We start from the raw sequence: 17,908 nt of genomic DNA, 5'->3' as shown, positions 1-17,908 counted from the left end.
TCCAAAGTACCACAAAGTAACATGGAGAAGAATTCATCCAATACCGGGGCCAGAGTCAGAGTACAGTGTGTGTGTGTGTGGGGGCATTTGCTTTGCACATGGCTGATCTGGGTTCGATCCTGAGCCCTGCCAGGAGGGATCCGTGAGCACAGAACCAGTAGTGTATACTCTGAACAGACAGTCACAGAAACAAAAAAACTCACCCAACCCTTGCTTGAGCAGCTCTTAACCAGTCTTTTGGAGTCAGCATTCCAGTAGTACTTGGGGGTGCCTACATATCAGTCTTTTTGTGTAATCTTTCAGAAATGGGAGAACAGTGCTGCTCTGGGATTGGGGCCCGTCTGTAAGGTGCTCATGCTGTATCCCACAGGGAGAAGAAAAACCAGACCAAAGATTGATTTCTGTCAAGTCTCATACACTGAGAAAAGCCAAAAGGGGATTTGTGTTTGCTAATCTTTCTCTGTTGGTTTCTTTATTTTTCCCCTTATTTCATTTTTCTGTGAATTCATCCCCTGGATTTTATAACTATTGGAGCTCATTATATTTCTTGTATATTAACTTTTGGGGAAGGACACACCCAGCAGTGCTCAGGCCTTACTCGTGGTTCTACACCCAGGGTTACTAGAGATCAAACCCAGATTGGCTTCATGCAAGGCTAATGCCCTGCCCACTGTGCTGTCATTCCTGCCCAGGACATATAAGTTCATTGATCGTTTGACTTGCTGGTATCTTTTGCATCAACAGGGAACTCCATTTAAATAACAACCTGTTACGAGTTCTGCCTTTTGAGCTGGGGAAACTGATTCAATTGCAGACATTAGGCCTGAAAGGTATGTCTTTATGTGTTTGTGCTGTGGGCAGTTTGTCTGTATGTTGTGGATTCTTGTGGCTTCTGAAGCCCTAAGAAGGGAGTTGTCTATTTTCTGGGGAGTCCCAGCTTTCAGATCCAGTTCGCAGCAAAAAGAGAGAGAGATGGAGGTAGGGAGGGAAGGAGGAGAAGAAAGGAGGGAGGAGGAGGAAGAAGAGGAAGAAGAGGGTATGAGGAAGAAGGAGGAGGAAGAAGAGAGAATAAATATATATAGTAAATTTATACAGTAACCTTTTATTCCATGCTTTACCCTTGACTCTGGTCCTATTTTCCTGCCTGTTCTCTTTTTTGGGAGGTGTTAAATTTTTGATTTTTGAGTCACACCCAGCAATGCTCAGGGGTTACTCCTGGCTCTGCACTCAGGGAACCATAGGGATGCCAGGGACTGAACCCAGGTTGATCTTATGCAGGCCAAGTGGCCTCGTGTCTTAACTGCTGATTCTTATCCCTCTTCCCATCCTTTCTGACATCTAGATCGCTCCCAAAAGGTGACTTTTCATCAAGGTGGGGAAAAGTGAGGAGTTAAACATGGTGATTCCCCAGGAGCTTTGATTAGGCTTTGGAAAAACTTGACCACTGTAGGCCAGAGAGCTGGGACAACAGGGGAGGCACTTACTTGTCTTATATGTGGCCAACCTATGTTTGATTTCTGACATTGGCACAGGGCCCATGAGCCCTTCCAGGAATGATCCCTGAGCTCAGCCTGGCTGGCATGCAAGTACTCTCACTGCAGCCCCTCTTGTTTCATTTTTATCCTTTCCAAGCACGTCCTTGCACAGTTAGTTTCAGGGTTGTTAGGCACATTTTTATTAGAACCTTGATATTTTCTCACTCGGATTTTTTCCTGGCTGTAAAACTAGGTAACTGATATGCACACTGTTCTAAAAAGCAGGCAGACACTGTGGAAGTTTCCCACAAGGTTTTACTGATAATGGCCCACATAGATGTTTTTTGGTTTTGTTTGGTTTTGAGATTTGGGCTACACCTGCTAGGGATCACTCCTGGCAGGCCTCAGAGACTGTAAATAAATCCACACTCGGTTTTTCCAACCCTGGGTGAGCAGATCTGAAGCAGGGTTGTACGAAATAATCCAAACCAGGCTGAGAGTGAAAATGTGTAGTTTGGCAATCTTCTACCTTCTATCAAGAGTGAGCTGCCTGTCAGAACTATATATATATATATATATTTTTTTTTTTTGGCTACCAAGACCACCCTGGGTGGGGGAGTAAGGACAGATAGCTCAGGCTGTCCTGAGCCCATCCTGCCCATGTTTATTTTCTTTTATTTATTGATTCATTGATTGATTGGTTGGTTTCTGGGCCACACACAGCAGAGCTCAGGGATCACTCTTGGCTCTGCACTCAGAAATCTCCCCTGGCAAGCTGGGGCACCATATGGGATGCCAAGATTTGAACCATTGTCTGTCCTGAATCGGCTGAATGCAAGGCAAATGCTCTACTGCTGTGCTATCTCTCCGGCCCCTCACTCAGATTTTCTTGAGACATGTCAGATATTTGTTTTTGGGTAAAACAAGGTGTAATCTAACAGACCATTACTGAGTGCAGAGCCAGGCGTAACCACAGAGTATTCTAAAATAGAGCTTTCATTTTTTTCTTTTATGTAGCCCCAGTCTTTTCCCATTTGATCTGCTTTCTCCCATCTCTGTAATTCCCTAGTCTCTTGTGGAGAGAATGCTGTACTCCACTTCTGTGGCAAATAACATCAAGACTCTGCTGTTCCAGTGTATAGTTGTTATTTCTCTTTTCTTGAGAAATCTTTGCAGGGGATTTGAGCTGCTTTCCTTGTCAACCTGATGGGACAGTTTCGGGGTTTATTCAGTTAAATGTGGTGTCTGGGTGTTTCCCATTAGTGATTTCAAATCTGCCACCAGGTCTGACCACATTGGCTGGTTTCCTCCAAAGGCTGGACTTAGTGTTCTGTCAGAAGGCTGTTTGTCAGCATTCAAACCCATGGATGTCTTGACTGTACTCCTTAACTCTCTTTCTCCCTTTCCTGAATTCTTCCCCCCTCCTCTACAAGTCAATTCTACTCCAGTTTTGATCCGGTCACAAGGTAGAGCCAGCTACAGGGCACTGAGTATCGCCTAGACAGGCATCGACCTGTTCATGGTTTCTTGGGGGTGGGGTGGGGTATCTAAGAAACAGGTGAATTATTTTGAGTCTTTTTAATAAAAACTGGACAAAGGGTGCATTTTCTTCTTCCTGGCTTGCTGTGCTGCTAGGAACCATTGACATTCCCAATGACCTGATTCTTTTTTTTCCCCCAGTGATATGATTCTTAAGTTACTTTTTCTTTTCTTTTCTTTTCTTTTCTTTTCTTTTCTTTTCTTTTCTTTTCTTTTCTTTTCTTTTTTTTTCTTTTCTTTTCTTTTCTTTTCTTTTCTTTTCTTTTCTTTTCTTTTCTTTTCTTTTCTTTTCGATTTTGAAAAGATTGAAGCCTGATGCTGATTTTCTTATTTCTCTCTCTGAAAACTCCTTTCCAGGAAATCCGCTTACCCAGGACATACTGACCCTCTATCTGGAACCAGATGGAACGAGAAGGCTACTGAACTATTTGCTTGATAACTTGGCAGGTACTGCAAAAAGAAGTAAGTGGTCATGGGCCAGCATCCTTCTCTGGAAGTTAAGTCTGAGCATTGCGTAATTGTGTGCTTTGTATGTTTGACCAGTTTCCACGGAACAGCCACCTCCACGATCATGGATTATGCTGCAGGAACCAGACCGGACGAGACCCACTGGTGGGTGACCAGATTTTTTTAACCTGTTCTTTGACTAGGGCTCTAAATACCCAGCTCTTTCTGCCATCCTTCCAATGATAGATAGTATCAGGTGAATACCAAGAGATGATTTTTCAGGAAATCATAATAAGAATAGGCTTGGACCAGAGAGATAGTGCAGTGGGTAGGCACTTGCCTTGTACTCAACCAACCTCAGTTCAATTCCTGTCATCCTATATGGTTCCTGGACACTGCTAAAAGTAATTCCTGAGTGCAGAGGCAGGGGTAACCTGAGCACTTCTTAGTGACCCTCCAAAACATTAAAGAATAGAGGTCAGAGCCCTGAGCACTGCTGGGAGTAGCCCCAAAACTAAAAAAAAAAAAAAAAAAAAAAAAGGCAAAAATAAGGACTTAATTCTGGCTCAGCTGGCTTCTAGGCTATGAAGCTGTGCTTCTTGGGTTCAGAGCGATAGGACAAGGGTTAAGGCACTGGCCTTGCATACTGCTGTCCCAAGGTTGATCCCTGGCACCACATGGGTTCCCCTGAGCCTCACTAAGAGGGACTCTAAGCACAGAATCTGGAATAAGTCCTGTGAAAATAGTTAGAAACAGCCCCCCTAAAACCAAGAATAAACAGAAATAGATGCCTTAGTCCAGGGGTCTTCAAACTACGGCCCGCGGGCCACATATTTATTCCCATTTTGTTTCTTCACTTCTAAATAAGATATATGCAGTGTGCATAGAAATTTGTTCATAATTTCTGTTTTTACTATAATCTGGCCCTCCAACAGTCTGAAGGACAGTGAACTGGTCCCCTGTTTAAAAAGTTTGAGGACCCCTGCTTAGACTTTTGGTCATAGAGAGATACTAGAAACAGTTCCAGTGCTTGCTTTGCATATGGCCAAGCCCAGTATCTATGTTGAAAATGATTCCCCCTGAGTCCCACCAGGAGAGAACCTGAGTATTACCAGAGGTGGTCCAAACCTTTCTCAACAAAACAAAACAAAACCTTGGAGTCTTTGTCATCTTCCCACTAAAAAACAAAAAACAAAACACTGTAGTTTTATGAGGAGGAATTGAGCCACTCAGGTCTCAGAGATTTATCCTGGCTCTGTACTCAGGAATCACTCCTTGTGATGCTCGGGGGATCCTGTGGAAAGTGAGGGATTGAACTGAGGTTGGCTGCGTACAGGGTGAATGCCCTCCCTGCTGTACTTATTACACTTGGTCTTTGTTTTATTTTGATTTCGGTTTTGGAATATTGGTCACTCCTGGCAGTGTTCGGGGGTTTTTCTTGGTTCTTAGGAGTCACTCCTGCCAATGCCAGGGGGACCCTCTGGGAGACTGGGAATCAAACTCCACAGTCGGCTGGCTGTGTGCAAGGCAAATGCTCTACACACTGCTATCATTCCGGCCTTTGAAACTGGAAGTGTTACACTTGCCCCTGGTAACCTGCACTCCCCAGTCTCTTGCCAGACTAATTAGTCATTTGGAATCTGGCAGGAGCAGAACTTTCTTTCCAGTGGTGCTGTATTGAGTGGATTCTAACCAACTTGGAAATAGCCGGTGGTATGTAGGCTGCAGGTGGGGTGATTTTCCTGTCCTGGTGTGACTTGCATTCTCTCTCTCCTGCAGCTTTGCTCTCCGTCATGTGCTACAATGTGCTTTGTGATAAATATGCCACCCGTCAGTTGTACGGCTACTGCCCGTTATGGGCACTCAATTGGGACTACCGGAAAAAGGCCATTATTCAGGAGATAGTTAGCTGCAATGCAGACATCATCAGCCTACAGGTGAGCTAGCCCCATGTCAGGTAGGCCTTTTGTATCGGGAAATTCTAGAAGTTCCAAATCGTGCATTAAGCATTGTTTCCTCTCAGGCCAGGGAGAAAATGGCAACAACCCTCCCGCCTCCCAAATAACTCAGCCTTTTGGAAATAAAAGTAAAAAGAAAGGAAGGCTAGAGGGCCAGACAAAGTGATAGTACAATGGATAGGATAGAATCGACAGGAGTAAACCTGAGCATCGTCAGGTGTGGCCCAAAAACTAAGAAAAAAGTAAGAAAGGAAGGATTGATTGAGTCAGAGGTATAACGAGAGAAGGCACTTGCCTTGTATACATCTAAGCCAGGTTTGCTCCCCATCACCCATTGAGTTCACCCACAACAGGCCTACTAGATTGATCCTTGTGCACAAAGCAGGAGTAAGCCCAAACCCCTTTTCTTGGCCAAAATGCAAACAGATAATAGATAATACATACATAGAGTCATGTTTTTCTATTCTTTTGATTTTGGTTTATTTTGGGAAGTACATCTAATGGTGCTCAGTGGTATCGTTCTGGTAGAGCTCAGTAGACCATTGTGCACTGCTAGGGATCAAACCCTGGCTCAGCTATATGTAAGGCAAGTGCTCTCTTTCTCACTGTGCTATCATGCCCCACTGGATTTTCAGCATAGAATGTTTTTTTTTTTTTGTTTTTGTTTTTGTTTTTGTTTTTGTACCACACCCAACACTACTCAGGAGTTACAACTGGATCTTTACTCAGTAATTACTCCTGGTATGCTCAGGGGACTATTTGTGATTCTAGGGATTGCATCCAAGTCACCACATGATGGAAGGCCTGCTCCAATTACTCCAACTTACTGGATTTTCGTTGACTCCTTAACAATAAGCCATTGGTCCTTATTAAGTGGTCTGTGGTCAAAGCACCAGTCAGCCATTCCCATTAATTTTAGATCATATAACTAATTTTAGATCAAATAACTAACAGCCAGTTAGTTATTTCTCACCCAGGCACTTTGATGATGGCCAGAGCTGGTGTGTGAATGCTGTGTTCTTCGGCTCCCAAATAACTTGCCTATTTCCATCTTTCTTCCCCCAGGAGGTTGAAACTGAGCAGTATTACAGCTTTTTTCTGGCAGAATTGAAAGAGCGAGGCTATAACGGATTCTTCAGCCCGAAATCCAGAGCCAGGACCATGTCAGAACAGGAACGAAAGCATGTAGATGGATGTGCTATATTCTTCAAGACCGAGAAGTAAGCCTCCCTTCTTTCCCTTTTCTTTTCCTTTCCTCTCTTTTTTGTTTTTGTTTTTGTAGCCATACCTGACAATGCTTAGGATTGGCAGGTCAGTTTAAAGGTCTGGAAAAATTCACTAGTGAATCCATCTGGATGAAGACTTTAGTTTTTGGAAAGACTTTGATTACCATTTCAATTTTCTCAATGGTGATATCTGTTCAGGTATTCTAAATCACCATGATTCAACCTTGGGAGGTTATAAAAGTTCAAGAATTTGTCTATTCTAGGGGGCCATAGTGATAGCACAGTGGATAAGACATTTGTTGCAAGTGACTGACCCAGGTTCTATCTCTTATCATTCCATATGGTTTCCCAAGCCTGCCAGGAGTAATTTCTGAGTACAGAGCCAGGACTAACATCCGAGTACAACTGGTTGTGGCCCAAACACCAACCAAACAAAAATGAATTTGTCCATTCCTTCTAGGTTCTCTGATTTTGTGGCAGAAAGATTCAAAGTGTAATCTCTTGATTATCCTTTGAATTGTGGGTCTGTGGATTGGACCAGGACATGCTGCTCTGCTGCTGTGATCTAGAAAAACTTACTATTTTTTGTTGTTTTTTTGGGCCACACCCAGCAATACTCAGGGGTTACTCCTGGCTCTGTACTCAGGAACCATTCTTTGCAGGCTTCAGGGACCATGGAATACTGGGATCAAACCTGATTTGATCCTACCTGCTATGCTATTGCTCTGACCCCAGGACCTTTAGGTTTGATTAGGGAAATAGGACAGCACATACAGTTCTTTTTTTTTTTTTGGCCACACCCATTTGATGCTCAGGAGTTACTCCTGGCTAAGCGCTCAGAAATTGCCCCTGGCTTGGGGAGACCATATGGTATGCTGGGATCGAACCGAGGTCCTTCCTTGGCTAGCGCTTGCACATACTGTTCTGACCTTGCATGCTGCTGATCCACTTTGCATCCCTGGCAGCTCCTAGGTCCTCTGTGCCCTGCCAGGAGTAATTCCTCACAGAGAGCCTAGAGTTTTGAGCTTCGCTGGGGGTAACCACCAAACCAAAAAGAAACAAGTCAAAAGACATTATATAGGGGCCAGAGATAGTATAGTGGTTAGGGATTTTGTCTCGCATGTAGCCAACTTGGGTTCCATCCCCAGCATTCCATATGGCTCCTTGCCAGAAGTGATTCCTGAGCAAATCCAGGATTCAACCTTGAGCACCAAAAGTGAAAACAAAGATGTTATTTGGGTCTGTACCAGACTAAGACCCACCACAGAGCAATGATGTGGGAAACTTGCTATTTAAGTATCAAGGAGTTGCCCCCATATATGATCTTTAGGCTTTTTTTTTTTTTTTCTTTTTCTTTATGTGAAGCATTGTTCAGGAAGCCACTTCTCCCTCACCCTCACAAATATCTAGGTGTGCTCAGTTTGCTGTGCATATGTGTTGTGTGTCTTTCTGTCGTAGATTCTCTCTGGTTCAGAAACACACTGTTGAATTCAATCAGCTTGCCATGGCCAACTCGGAGGGCTCGGAAGCCATGCTGAATCGGGTCATGACCAAGGACAACATTGGCGTTGCTGTCCTGCTGGAGCTGCGGAAGGAGCTGATAGAGACAGCATGTGAGTGCTCTTTCCACTCTGTGCAAAGGAGACCTTGTGGAGATGGAGATATGCATGCACATGGGAAAGGACTCTACAGGAAAGGATCATGCATGCCCTCGGGTGTGGCCTCCTGAGATTTACTACCTGAGAAAATTCATAATTGAGATCATGTTGCCAAAGGAATTAAAGGCCCCTCCCTTTTATTAAAATATAATTTTATTTATTTTTGGTTTTGGGGTCATGTCTGATGGCGTTCAGGGGTTACTCTGGTTCTGCGCTCAGAAACCGCTCCTGGCAGGCTCAGTGGATCATATGGGATGCTGGGATTCAAACCATCTTCCATCCTGGGTTGACTGCATGCAAGGCAAACGCCCTACTACTGTGCTATTGCTCCAGCCACTAGAATATAATTTTACTTGTATCTAGGCCACACCTGGTGGTGCTCATGACTCACTCCTGGTTCTACACTCAGGGATTACTCCTGGCAGTGCTCAGGGTTGCCGGGGATTGAACCCAAGCCTGCCACATGCAGGACAAACACCCTACACTCTGAATTATGTTCTCCCATTTTAAAAATTTTATTTCTTTGGAGTTCTCTGCTCATTGTGGGGGTTGGAGGTGGTGGGATCACTACCTGGTAGAACAATTAGATGTGTCTTGAAAAGATATATTTCAAGGGAGGAGCCAGAGAGAAAGAAAGGACAAGGGAGATACTGCTGGCCTCGAATGCAGCCCATATAAGTTTGAGCTACCCCTCCCCAGCTCAGCACCGCATAGGGTTCCCCCCATTTCACCAAGAGTGATTTCTTACATAGCCAGTAGTGAGGCTTCAACTGAAACTCCAGGGGGTGTAGCTTGAAACCCAAAAATAAGAATAACAATAAAAACATTGGAGGTGGGCCTGGAGCAATACTACAGTGAGTTGGGTGCTTGCTTTGCACATATCTAACCGTGTTCAATCCTTTACATCCGAGATGGTCTTCAGACCCTGTCAGGAATGATATCTGAGCACAGAACCAGGAGTAACCCCTGAATATCACTGGGTGTGGCCCAAAAAAGAAAGCCAAAACTATAAAACACAGTGGCCCACAGAGATAGTACAGTAGGTAGGGTGCTTACCCTGTACTGTGCCCAACCCTGATTCCATCCCCAGTACCTCTATAGTGTCCCCTGAGCACCACTGCGTATGTCGCCTCCCCCCACACCCCAAGTAAAAAAGGACTAAAACATTATGGGAAAAATAATGTGTTTCTTTTTTAGTCTCAGGAAAACAACTTTTTCCCTTTGATATTGAGTTCAAATGACTATTTCAGGAAGAACTAAGGGTGCTTCTCAGATCTTGGCTATTGTGGGACTCTGTTAGCTGGTTCTGACTGACTCTCCATGCAGTGTTTTCCATGTCTTACATGGAAGGTGGCAGTGATGGGCCTAGTGACTTATAGGTTCGGCTTTGAGTAAGCCCCAGGTTTGGATTGGGTCCTTTGTAGCTGAGGCTAGTTCATTTGAAAGCCCAGAAAGATAAAAGGTAGACACAACTACCTTCAATAGCAGCTGAGAGAAAGTTGGGGGTACAGGTAGCCCTGAGGCTCCTTAATCCTCAGTGTCCTTGAAACTGAAAATCAGTTGGTTCCAAATGGAACAGGCAGGGCCTGGAACCATAGTATAGTAGCAGGGAGGGCACTTGCCTGCCTGTGGCCGACCCAGATTTGATCTCAGCATCCCATATGGTCCCCAGAGCACCTCTAGGAGTGATTCCTGAGTACTTCCAGGTGTGGCCCCCAAACAAAATCAGACAAACAGAAAAAATGGAGTGAAAGGGCTATACTTGCCCACAAGGGATGTACTGCATGTGCAAACTCATCTACCACCCCACCCCCAAACTTCTCTGAGGTTTGCAGTAGGGAGATTTAATGAACAGCAGGGAGCTGCTTGAGGGAGTTTTATTTGTTTTAATAAAAAAAAAATAAAGATTAGGATTCAGGGCCAGAGAGATAGCATGGAGGTAGGTGTTTGCATTGCATGTAGAAGGATGGTGGTTTGAATCCCGGCATCCCATATGGTCCCCCGAACCTGCCAGGAGCGATTTCTGAGCATAGAGCCAGGAGAAACCCCTGAGTGCTGCCGGGTGTGACCCCCTCAAAAAAATTAGGGTTCGGGCCGGAGAGATAGCATGGAGGTAAAGCGTTTGCCTTTCATGCAGGCGGTCATCTGTTCGAATCCCGGCGTCCCATATGGTCCCCCGTGCCTGCCAGGAGCAATTTCTGAGCCTGGAGCCAGGAATAACCCCTGAGCACTGCCGGGTGTGACCCAAAAACCAAAAAAAAAAAAAAAAAAAATTAGGGTTCAGAGTAATAGCACAGTGGGTAGGTAGGGCATTTACCTTGCATGTGGCCATCCTGGGCTCAATCCCCAGCATCCTCTATGGTCCCCCAAGCCTGCCAGGAGTGATTTCTGATCCTGAGCAGTGCCCAGTGTGGCCCGTGCCCAGTGTGGCCCAGAAACAAAAACAAGAATTTACATTTGTTTTTGGGCCACACCCAGCAATGCTCAGGGCTTACGCCTGTCTATATTGAGGGATTACTCCATCATATAGAGTACTGATGATTGATCCCGGGTTGGCTACATACAAGGCAAACACCCTCCCCACAGTACAGTTGCTTTGGCCCCTAAAGTTCCCTTTAAATTCCAATTTCTCAGCAACTACTTTCTTTCAGTTCCTGGAAGAATATTTTAGATTGGGACCCAAAAAAAGGACAGGGGTTAAGAAACTTACCTGGCATACAGCTGACCCTGCTTCTATCCCTGGCACTGCCAATTGTGGCCCCATATCCAAACGCAAGCAAAGAATTCACTGGTGATGAACAAGCTGTGTTTGTCTGTCCTTTTGATCTGCTGCAGTGGGGAAGCCCCATCTTGGAACTGAAAACCAGCTTCTTCTCGTGGCTAATGCGCACATGCACTGGGATCCCGAGTACTCCGATGTGAAGTTGGTTCAGACCATGATGTTCCTCTCAGAAGTGAAAAACATCATCGACAAAGCTTCAAGGAGCCTCCAGTCCAGCGTGGCAGGAGAGTCTGGGACTATTCCATTGGTGTTATGTGCTGATCTCAATTCCCTGCCAGACTCTGGTAGGAAAAGAACCGTTGTTTCCTGCAATGTGCTGGTTGACTAAGGTCATACTGTGACCTGCCGAATCAAGCTCAAATGAAAAAGTCAGTTTGTAGTTGCAGCCATGATGACTTTGGAGGGTGGGACAGGTGGGAGAGAGAGAGGAGAGGCAGGGTATTGGAGGGGAGAGGAAGAGAATGTGTGTGCATGTTCACATGTGTACTTGAATATGTGTATATGTGTTCACATTGTATGCATGTTATTGGAGCACTGTTTTGAAGATGAAAATGGCAAGGGAAGGGAGAGAGTGTGTGGTGGACTGGAGTACCATTTTAAAGATGAAATAGTTCATAGAAAGGATGTGAATCGTTGAGAATAAGCAAATAGGGAATACTGTGTGAGATGACTTGCTAGAGGACATGTCATCATAATTCATTATCCTCAGATCATATAGAATGCAAGCTCCTGGAGTACAAGTGATAGTACAGCCAGGAAGGCACTTGCCTTGCACACAGTAGACTGAGATTTAATCTCTGGCACCCTGTAGGATCACTATCAGTTATGGCAGCAAAAGAGTCAACAATGACAACAAATAACAAAGGTGGGGAAGGTTTTGACTTTCCTAGCAAAGCAGAACATAGAAATCTATATCTCATCCTGTCTGTAGATGGTAAAGCAACGGTATAGCTGACATTTGTCTCCCTTTTGGTTTGTGGTTCTTTGGTTTTTTGGGAGTGGGGTGGGTAGAGCACACGTGAGGGTGCTTTGGGCTAACTCCTGGCTCTGTGCTCATAGACCACTCCTGTGGAATTTGGGGATGGGGAACCATATGGGGTATTGGAGTTCAAACACAGGTTGGGTACGTGCAAGGCAAACAGGTTGGGTACGTGCTGTGATATTGCTCAGGCCCCTCACTTCCTTGTTTTCACTCATTCTCCCATAGCAGTTCTTTGTCTTGTGTGAATTGTGCACACATACACTTTGGGAATGGGGACACTCAGTAGCTCTCATGATCAGTGAGTGCTAGGAGGATGGTAGGAACTGATAAAAATAATTTCCATGGGAACCATATGTAATGCCTAGGATTGAGCAGGTCCAGCAGCATACAAAGCAAATGCCCTACTCACTTTACTCTCTCTGGCCCTGCTTTTTCTTCTTTATCCCGTACCCATCCATTTCCCTTTACCTTTCTCTTTTCTCTTCCCTCCCTTCCCCTCTCCTCTCCCCTCTCTTCCACTTCCCCTTTTCCCTTTCTCCTTCCCTTTCTCCTTCCTCCTTTTCCCCTTCCTTTCCCCCTTCCCCTTTCCTCTTCCCGTTGTCCTTCCTCTTTCCCTTTTCCCATCCCTGAAGCAAGATTATTTTTAAGTGTTTCAATTTCTTTTTGAATGTCCCCAGAGTGTAGCCTTCTTAAATTCTTTTTTTTTTTTTTGAACACCTTGATTACATACATGATTGTGTTTGGGTTTCAGTCATGTAAAGAACACCACCCATCACCAGTGCACCAATGTCCCAAATCTCCCTCCTCCCCACCCGACCCCCGCCTGCACTCTAAACAGGCTCTCCATTTCCCTCATTCATTCTCAATATTAGGACAGTTCAAAATGTAGTTATTTCTCTAACTACACTCATCACTCTTTGTGGTGAGCTTCCTGAGGTGAGCTGGAACTTCCAGCTCTTTTCTCTTTTGTGTCTGAAAATTATTATTGCAAGAATGTCTTTCATTTTTCTTAAAACCCATAGATGAGTGAGACCATTCTGCGTTTTTCTCTCTCTCTCTGACTTATTTCACTCAGCATAATAGATTCCGTGTACATCCATGTATAGGAAAATTTCATGACTTCATCTCTCCTGACAGCTGCATAATATTCCATTGTGTATATGTACCACAGTTTCTTTAGCCATTCGTCTGTTGAAGGGCATCTGGGTTGTTTCCAGAGTCTTGCTATGGTAAATAGTGCTGCAATGAATATAGGTGTAAGGAAGGGGTTTTTGTATTGTATTTGTGTGTTCCTAGGGTATATTCCTAGGAGTGGTATAGCTGGATCGTATGGGAGCTCGATTTCCAGTTTTTGGAGGAATCTCCATATCGCTTTCCATAAAGGTTGAACTAGACAGCATTCCCACCAGCAGTGGATAAGAGTTCCTTTCTCTCCACATCCCCGCCAACACTGTTTATTCTCATTCTTTGTGATGTGTGCCATTCTCTGTGGTGTGAGGTGGTATCTCATCGTTGTTTTGATTTGCATCTCCCTGATGATTAGTGATGTGGAGCATTTTTTCATGTGTCTTTTGGCCATTTGTATTTCTTCTTTGTCAAAAAGACTTTATTTATGGGGCCGGAGAGATAGCATGGAGGTAAGGCATTTTGCCTTGGACGCAGAAGGATGGTGGTTCGAATCCTGGCATCCCATATGGTCCCCTGAGCCTGCCAGGGGCGATTTCTGAGCGTAAAGCCAGGAGTAGCCCCTGAACACCGCTGGGTGACCTCTCCCCCAAAAAACTTGATTTATTTATTGATTGGTTGGCTTTGGGCCACACCCAGCGTTGCTCATGGGTTACTCCTGGCTCTGCACTCAAATCACCCCTGGCAGGCTGGGGGACCATATAGGATGCTGGGAATCGAACTGGGTCCCTCCAGGTCGGTCGCAGCAAGGCAAACACCCTTGCTGTCTCTCTGGCCCCAGCAAGATTTTTTTTTTAATTGAAATGTATTTAGAAAGATGTAAGAGGGGGGCTGGAGAGATAGCATGGAGGTAAGGTGTTTGCCTTTCCTGCAGAAGGTCGGTGGTTCGAATCCTGGCATCCCATATGGTCCCCCGAGCCTGTCAGGAGCGATTTCTGAGCATAGAGCCAGGAATAATTCCTGAGCACTGCCGGGTGTGACCCAAAGAAACAAACAAACAAAAAAAAGTAAGAGGAAAGAAAGGAAGTACCATATTTGCCGGCGTATAAGATGACACGTCAGCCCATGATCGTGAGTCATATTATATGCTGGTATACGGCATGCTGAAACTTGTTCCAGTTTCAGGGACGAGTGATCTGCACCCTCTCTTACTTTTAAGACTTTTAGGAAGTTTTTCATGGATTGAAGGGTCATCTTATATGCCGGCAAATACGGTAGTACATGTTCCAGAGAGAGAATGTAGGCTTCTCCAGAGTGGAAATCTACAAGCAAATAAACAGACAAGCAAGTGAGAAATGTGTTTAAGAGGGAGCATAGGCTGTTTTTTCCTTGCTTGGTTGGGTTTATGGAAGGGGTGGTGGGCACACCTCCTTTGCTCGGGGCTGACTCCTGCATTCATGGAGATCCCTCCTGGTGGTGCACAGGAGATCATATGTGGTGCCGGTGTCGAACTCAGGTCAGCTGTGTGCAAGGCAAGCACTCTCCCCACTGTACTATTACTCCAGGCCCAGTTTTCTCTTAGTTATAGTTTTGTTATCATCTCTCTTTTTTTTTTCTCTAGTGAAAATCAAGTGAAAAAAAAAAAACATCTATTTTTCTGCTAGGTGTTGTGGAATATCTGAGCACAGGTGGAGTCGAAACCAATCACAAAGACTTTAAGGAACTGAGGTATAATGAAAGTCTCACTAACTTCAGCTGCAACGGGAAATTCGAGACAGCTCCCGGGCGCATCACCCATGGTTTCCAGCTCAAGAGTGCTTATGAGCAGGGACTCATGCCTTACACTAACTACACGTTTGATTTCAAGGTGAGCTCACACATTGAGCAGCTTTTATTTTATTTTATTTTTGGTTTTTGGGTCACACCCGGCAGTGCTCAGGGATTACTCCTGGCTCTATGCTCAGAAATCTCTCCTGGCAGGCTCGGGGGACCATATGGGATGCCGGGATTCGAACCACCAACCTTCTGCATGCAAGGCAAACACCTTACCTCTGTGCTATCTCTCCAGCCCCATGGAGCAGCTTTTTCAAACCACCTCTTGAGCTTCTCTGTGCCTCTTAAATGTGGATATTCCTGGAACTGGAGAGATAGCTTAGTGGTTAAACACTTGCTGGCAGGAGTTGGCCCTAAGTCTGGTGCTGGGAGTCGGACCTGAGCACTTTCAGGTGCAGCCTCTCCATCAAAAACAATTAAAATAAAATATGAGTATTCTAGGGTTCGAGTTAGAAGAAAGCCTACCCCGAGCCCCTCCATGCTTAGTTTTTCATTTTGTTTGGGGGCCACACTGGGAGGTGGTAAGGTCAGCTCCTGTCTCTGTGCTCAGAAGTGAGCCTTAGCAGTGCTTAGGATTTTATGCAGTGCTGGGGATTTGAATCAGGACTGGCAGGACAGCCCTGTGTGTTCCTTCTCCCTCCCTCCCTCCCTCCCTCCCTCCCTCCCTCCCTCCCTCCCTCCCTCCCTCCCTCCCGAAAAGCAAAATGTGGAAGGAGAGCTGATGAGAGAAAACAACAGTACACTACATGATATATAGGTCCCTGAATGACAACTAGAAGTGTACTCTAAACATTTCTAGTGTTGTCTCCAAAAATAAATTCTAACAGGCCAGAGAGATAGTACATCGGGGGAGGGCATTTGCCTTGCACGTTATGTGCCCACGTTTGATCCCTGGCATCCCGTATATGGTCCCCTGAGCCCTCTAAGAGTGATGCTTGAGCACAAAGCCAGGAGTAAGTCCTGAGCATCGCTAAGTGTGTTGTACCAAAACAAAAGAAAATCTGGGGGAAAGGCTGGAGAGAATATTGAGGGACGTTGGGAAGGTGTTTTTTTTTTGTCCAAAGCAGACTGTGCTCTGATCCCCCAGCACCTCTACTGCTAAGTACCCAGGACTACCAGTATGTGGAGCCTGTCTCAGGTGCATCTTCTTTCTTTTCTCCCTCCTGGCCATGCGGTATCTCAGGGGATCATCGACTACATCTTCCACTCGAAGCCTCAACTGAAGACGCTGGGTGTCCTGGGCCCTCTGGACCACCACTGGCTTGTGGAGAACAACATCACTGGCTGCCCACACCCACTCATCCCCTCCGACCACTTCTCGCTGTTTGCCCAGCTTGAGCTGGCACTGCCTCTCCTGCCACCAGTCAACGGTGTCCACCTCCTGGGTCGGAGGTAGTCCTGGCCTTCACCTCCCGGGCAGGAGGTAGACCGGCACCCAGCTCCCTGGCAAGGTGTTGTCCCAGCACTCATCGCCCAGTACTCACCTCCCTGACAGGAGGTTGTCCCAGCACTGACCTTCTGGGCAGAAAGTTGTCCCATTCCCTTTCAGAGAGCACCTGCTTTTCTTCATGGAAATTCATCCAAAGATGAAGTGAGGGGAGTGAGGTCTAGACACAGAGAATTTTTTTCCTAATGATTTGGAATTTTCTGTCTGATTCTTGGACCGGGATCTTGTCTTGAAAGCCAGGTGCTAGCAACAACCAATGTCTGAGCCCAATGTGCTTTATCTGCTGTCAGACAGGGATGGCTGGTGTGTCTGGACATGCCACCGTGGTGCGTCAAGAGTCATTTTCCTGTTTCTTCCCACCCCCACCTCCACCCCCTGAGAGAATATTTTCATGTCTTGAAATAGGAAAATGTCGGAACTTCCCAGAATCTCTTTGCACAGAAATCAGTAGCACTACTTTGCTGAGGCCAGTAAGAATATCTAGACCTTTTTACCACAGGGCTTTGCCCCCCTTTTTATTTTGTTCCTACACTCATTTGTTTAAAAAAAAAAAAGGAAAAAGAAAAAAATAGAGAACTTGAATTCAGCCTTTCTGATTGATTGTATAATGCTCCACAGAAGACCTGATTTATGAAATTTTATATGGGGGGAGAGACAACTTCTTATCAGTTTTGGAAAGGATTGTATTGAAAAAACCGAGGCAAAGTTTTCTTATTTGTGTGTGTGTTTCTTCTTTAACTTTCCTCTTATGTTGTCAAGGCCAGCTTGTAATAGAAGCAGCGACAGACTTTATCTTCCTGATTGATTTGCAATGTCCAGGTTTGTTAAGTCAAGCAAAGCAAAACAAAACCATGCTTAGATTGTGCCTGCAGAGAAAATCTTTTTTTTTTTGGGGGGGGGGGGGCATCACACCTATCGGTGCTTAGGGGTTACTCCTGGCTCTGTGTTCAGAAATTGCTCCTGGCTGGCACAGGGGACCATATGGAATTCCAGGAGTACCAGGATTCAAACCACCATTGTCCTGGATCAGCTGAGTGCAAGGCTATCGCTGTGCAATTTCTCTGGCCCCACGGGGTCAGATTTTCTGAAAATACTTTGAGGTGAGCTCCAGTGTGTTTGTTGTTTCAATGCAATGCTTTGAAATCACATGAATGGGGTTTGGAGAAGTGTTACAGCAGGGAGGGCGCTTGCCATGCATGCGACCAACCCAGATTTGATCCTCAGTACCACATAGGTCCCCTGAGTCCTTCAGGTATGATCTGAGTGCAGAGCCAGGCATAAACACTTAGCATCATTAAGTGGGGCCCCGAAAAAGTGTTCCTAGCATCTGAAAACCAAACCCAAGTATACAATTTCTGGTCACCCAGAATATTATTATCATGGATTTTTTTTTTTTTTTGCTTTCCCATGCTTTTCATTAATTGGGGGTAGTGTTT

The 17,908-nt window shown here is 45.3% G+C and overlaps 2 protein-coding genes across 3 annotated transcripts in view; both read left to right on the top strand.

The window, feature by feature from the left end:
* Positions 1 to 17,177, top strand: part of CNOT6 (CCR4-NOT transcription complex subunit 6) — a 31,962-nt gene extending 14,785 nt beyond the window's left edge. Inside the window, exons 4-12 of one of the 2 annotated variants that reach the window (XM_049778273.1) lie at positions 745 to 830; positions 3,372 to 3,461; positions 3,558 to 3,626; positions 5,241 to 5,398; positions 6,485 to 6,639; positions 8,104 to 8,258; positions 11,139 to 11,369; positions 14,857 to 15,059; positions 16,209 to 17,177. In XM_049778273.1, coding sequence (XP_049634230.1) covers positions 745 to 830; positions 3,372 to 3,461; positions 3,558 to 3,626; positions 5,241 to 5,398; positions 6,485 to 6,639; positions 8,104 to 8,258; positions 11,139 to 11,369; positions 14,857 to 15,059; positions 16,209 to 16,421 — 1,360 coding nt within the window. In that variant the 3' untranslated portion in view covers positions 16,422 to 17,177. Of the gene's footprint in view, positions 1 to 744; positions 831 to 3,371; positions 3,477 to 3,557; positions 3,627 to 5,240; positions 5,399 to 6,484; positions 6,640 to 8,103; positions 8,259 to 11,138; positions 11,370 to 14,856; positions 15,060 to 16,208 lie in introns of both variants that reach the window. The other variant, XM_049778272.1, reaches the window with a different exon arrangement.
* SQSTM1 (sequestosome 1) overlaps positions 1 to 17,908 on the top strand; it is a 479,040-nt gene that overhangs the window by 301,892 nt on the left and 159,240 nt on the right. The window lies entirely within an intron of this gene.

The sequence above is a fragment of the Suncus etruscus genome, chromosome 8 (assembly GCF_024139225.1).
Source record: "Suncus etruscus isolate mSunEtr1 chromosome 8, mSunEtr1.pri.cur, whole genome shotgun sequence".
NCBI lineage: Eukaryota > Metazoa > Chordata > Mammalia > Eulipotyphla > Soricidae > Suncus > Suncus etruscus.
Note: the sequence above shows the minus strand (reverse complement) of the source record. Positions and strands in the feature narration are given on the sequence as shown.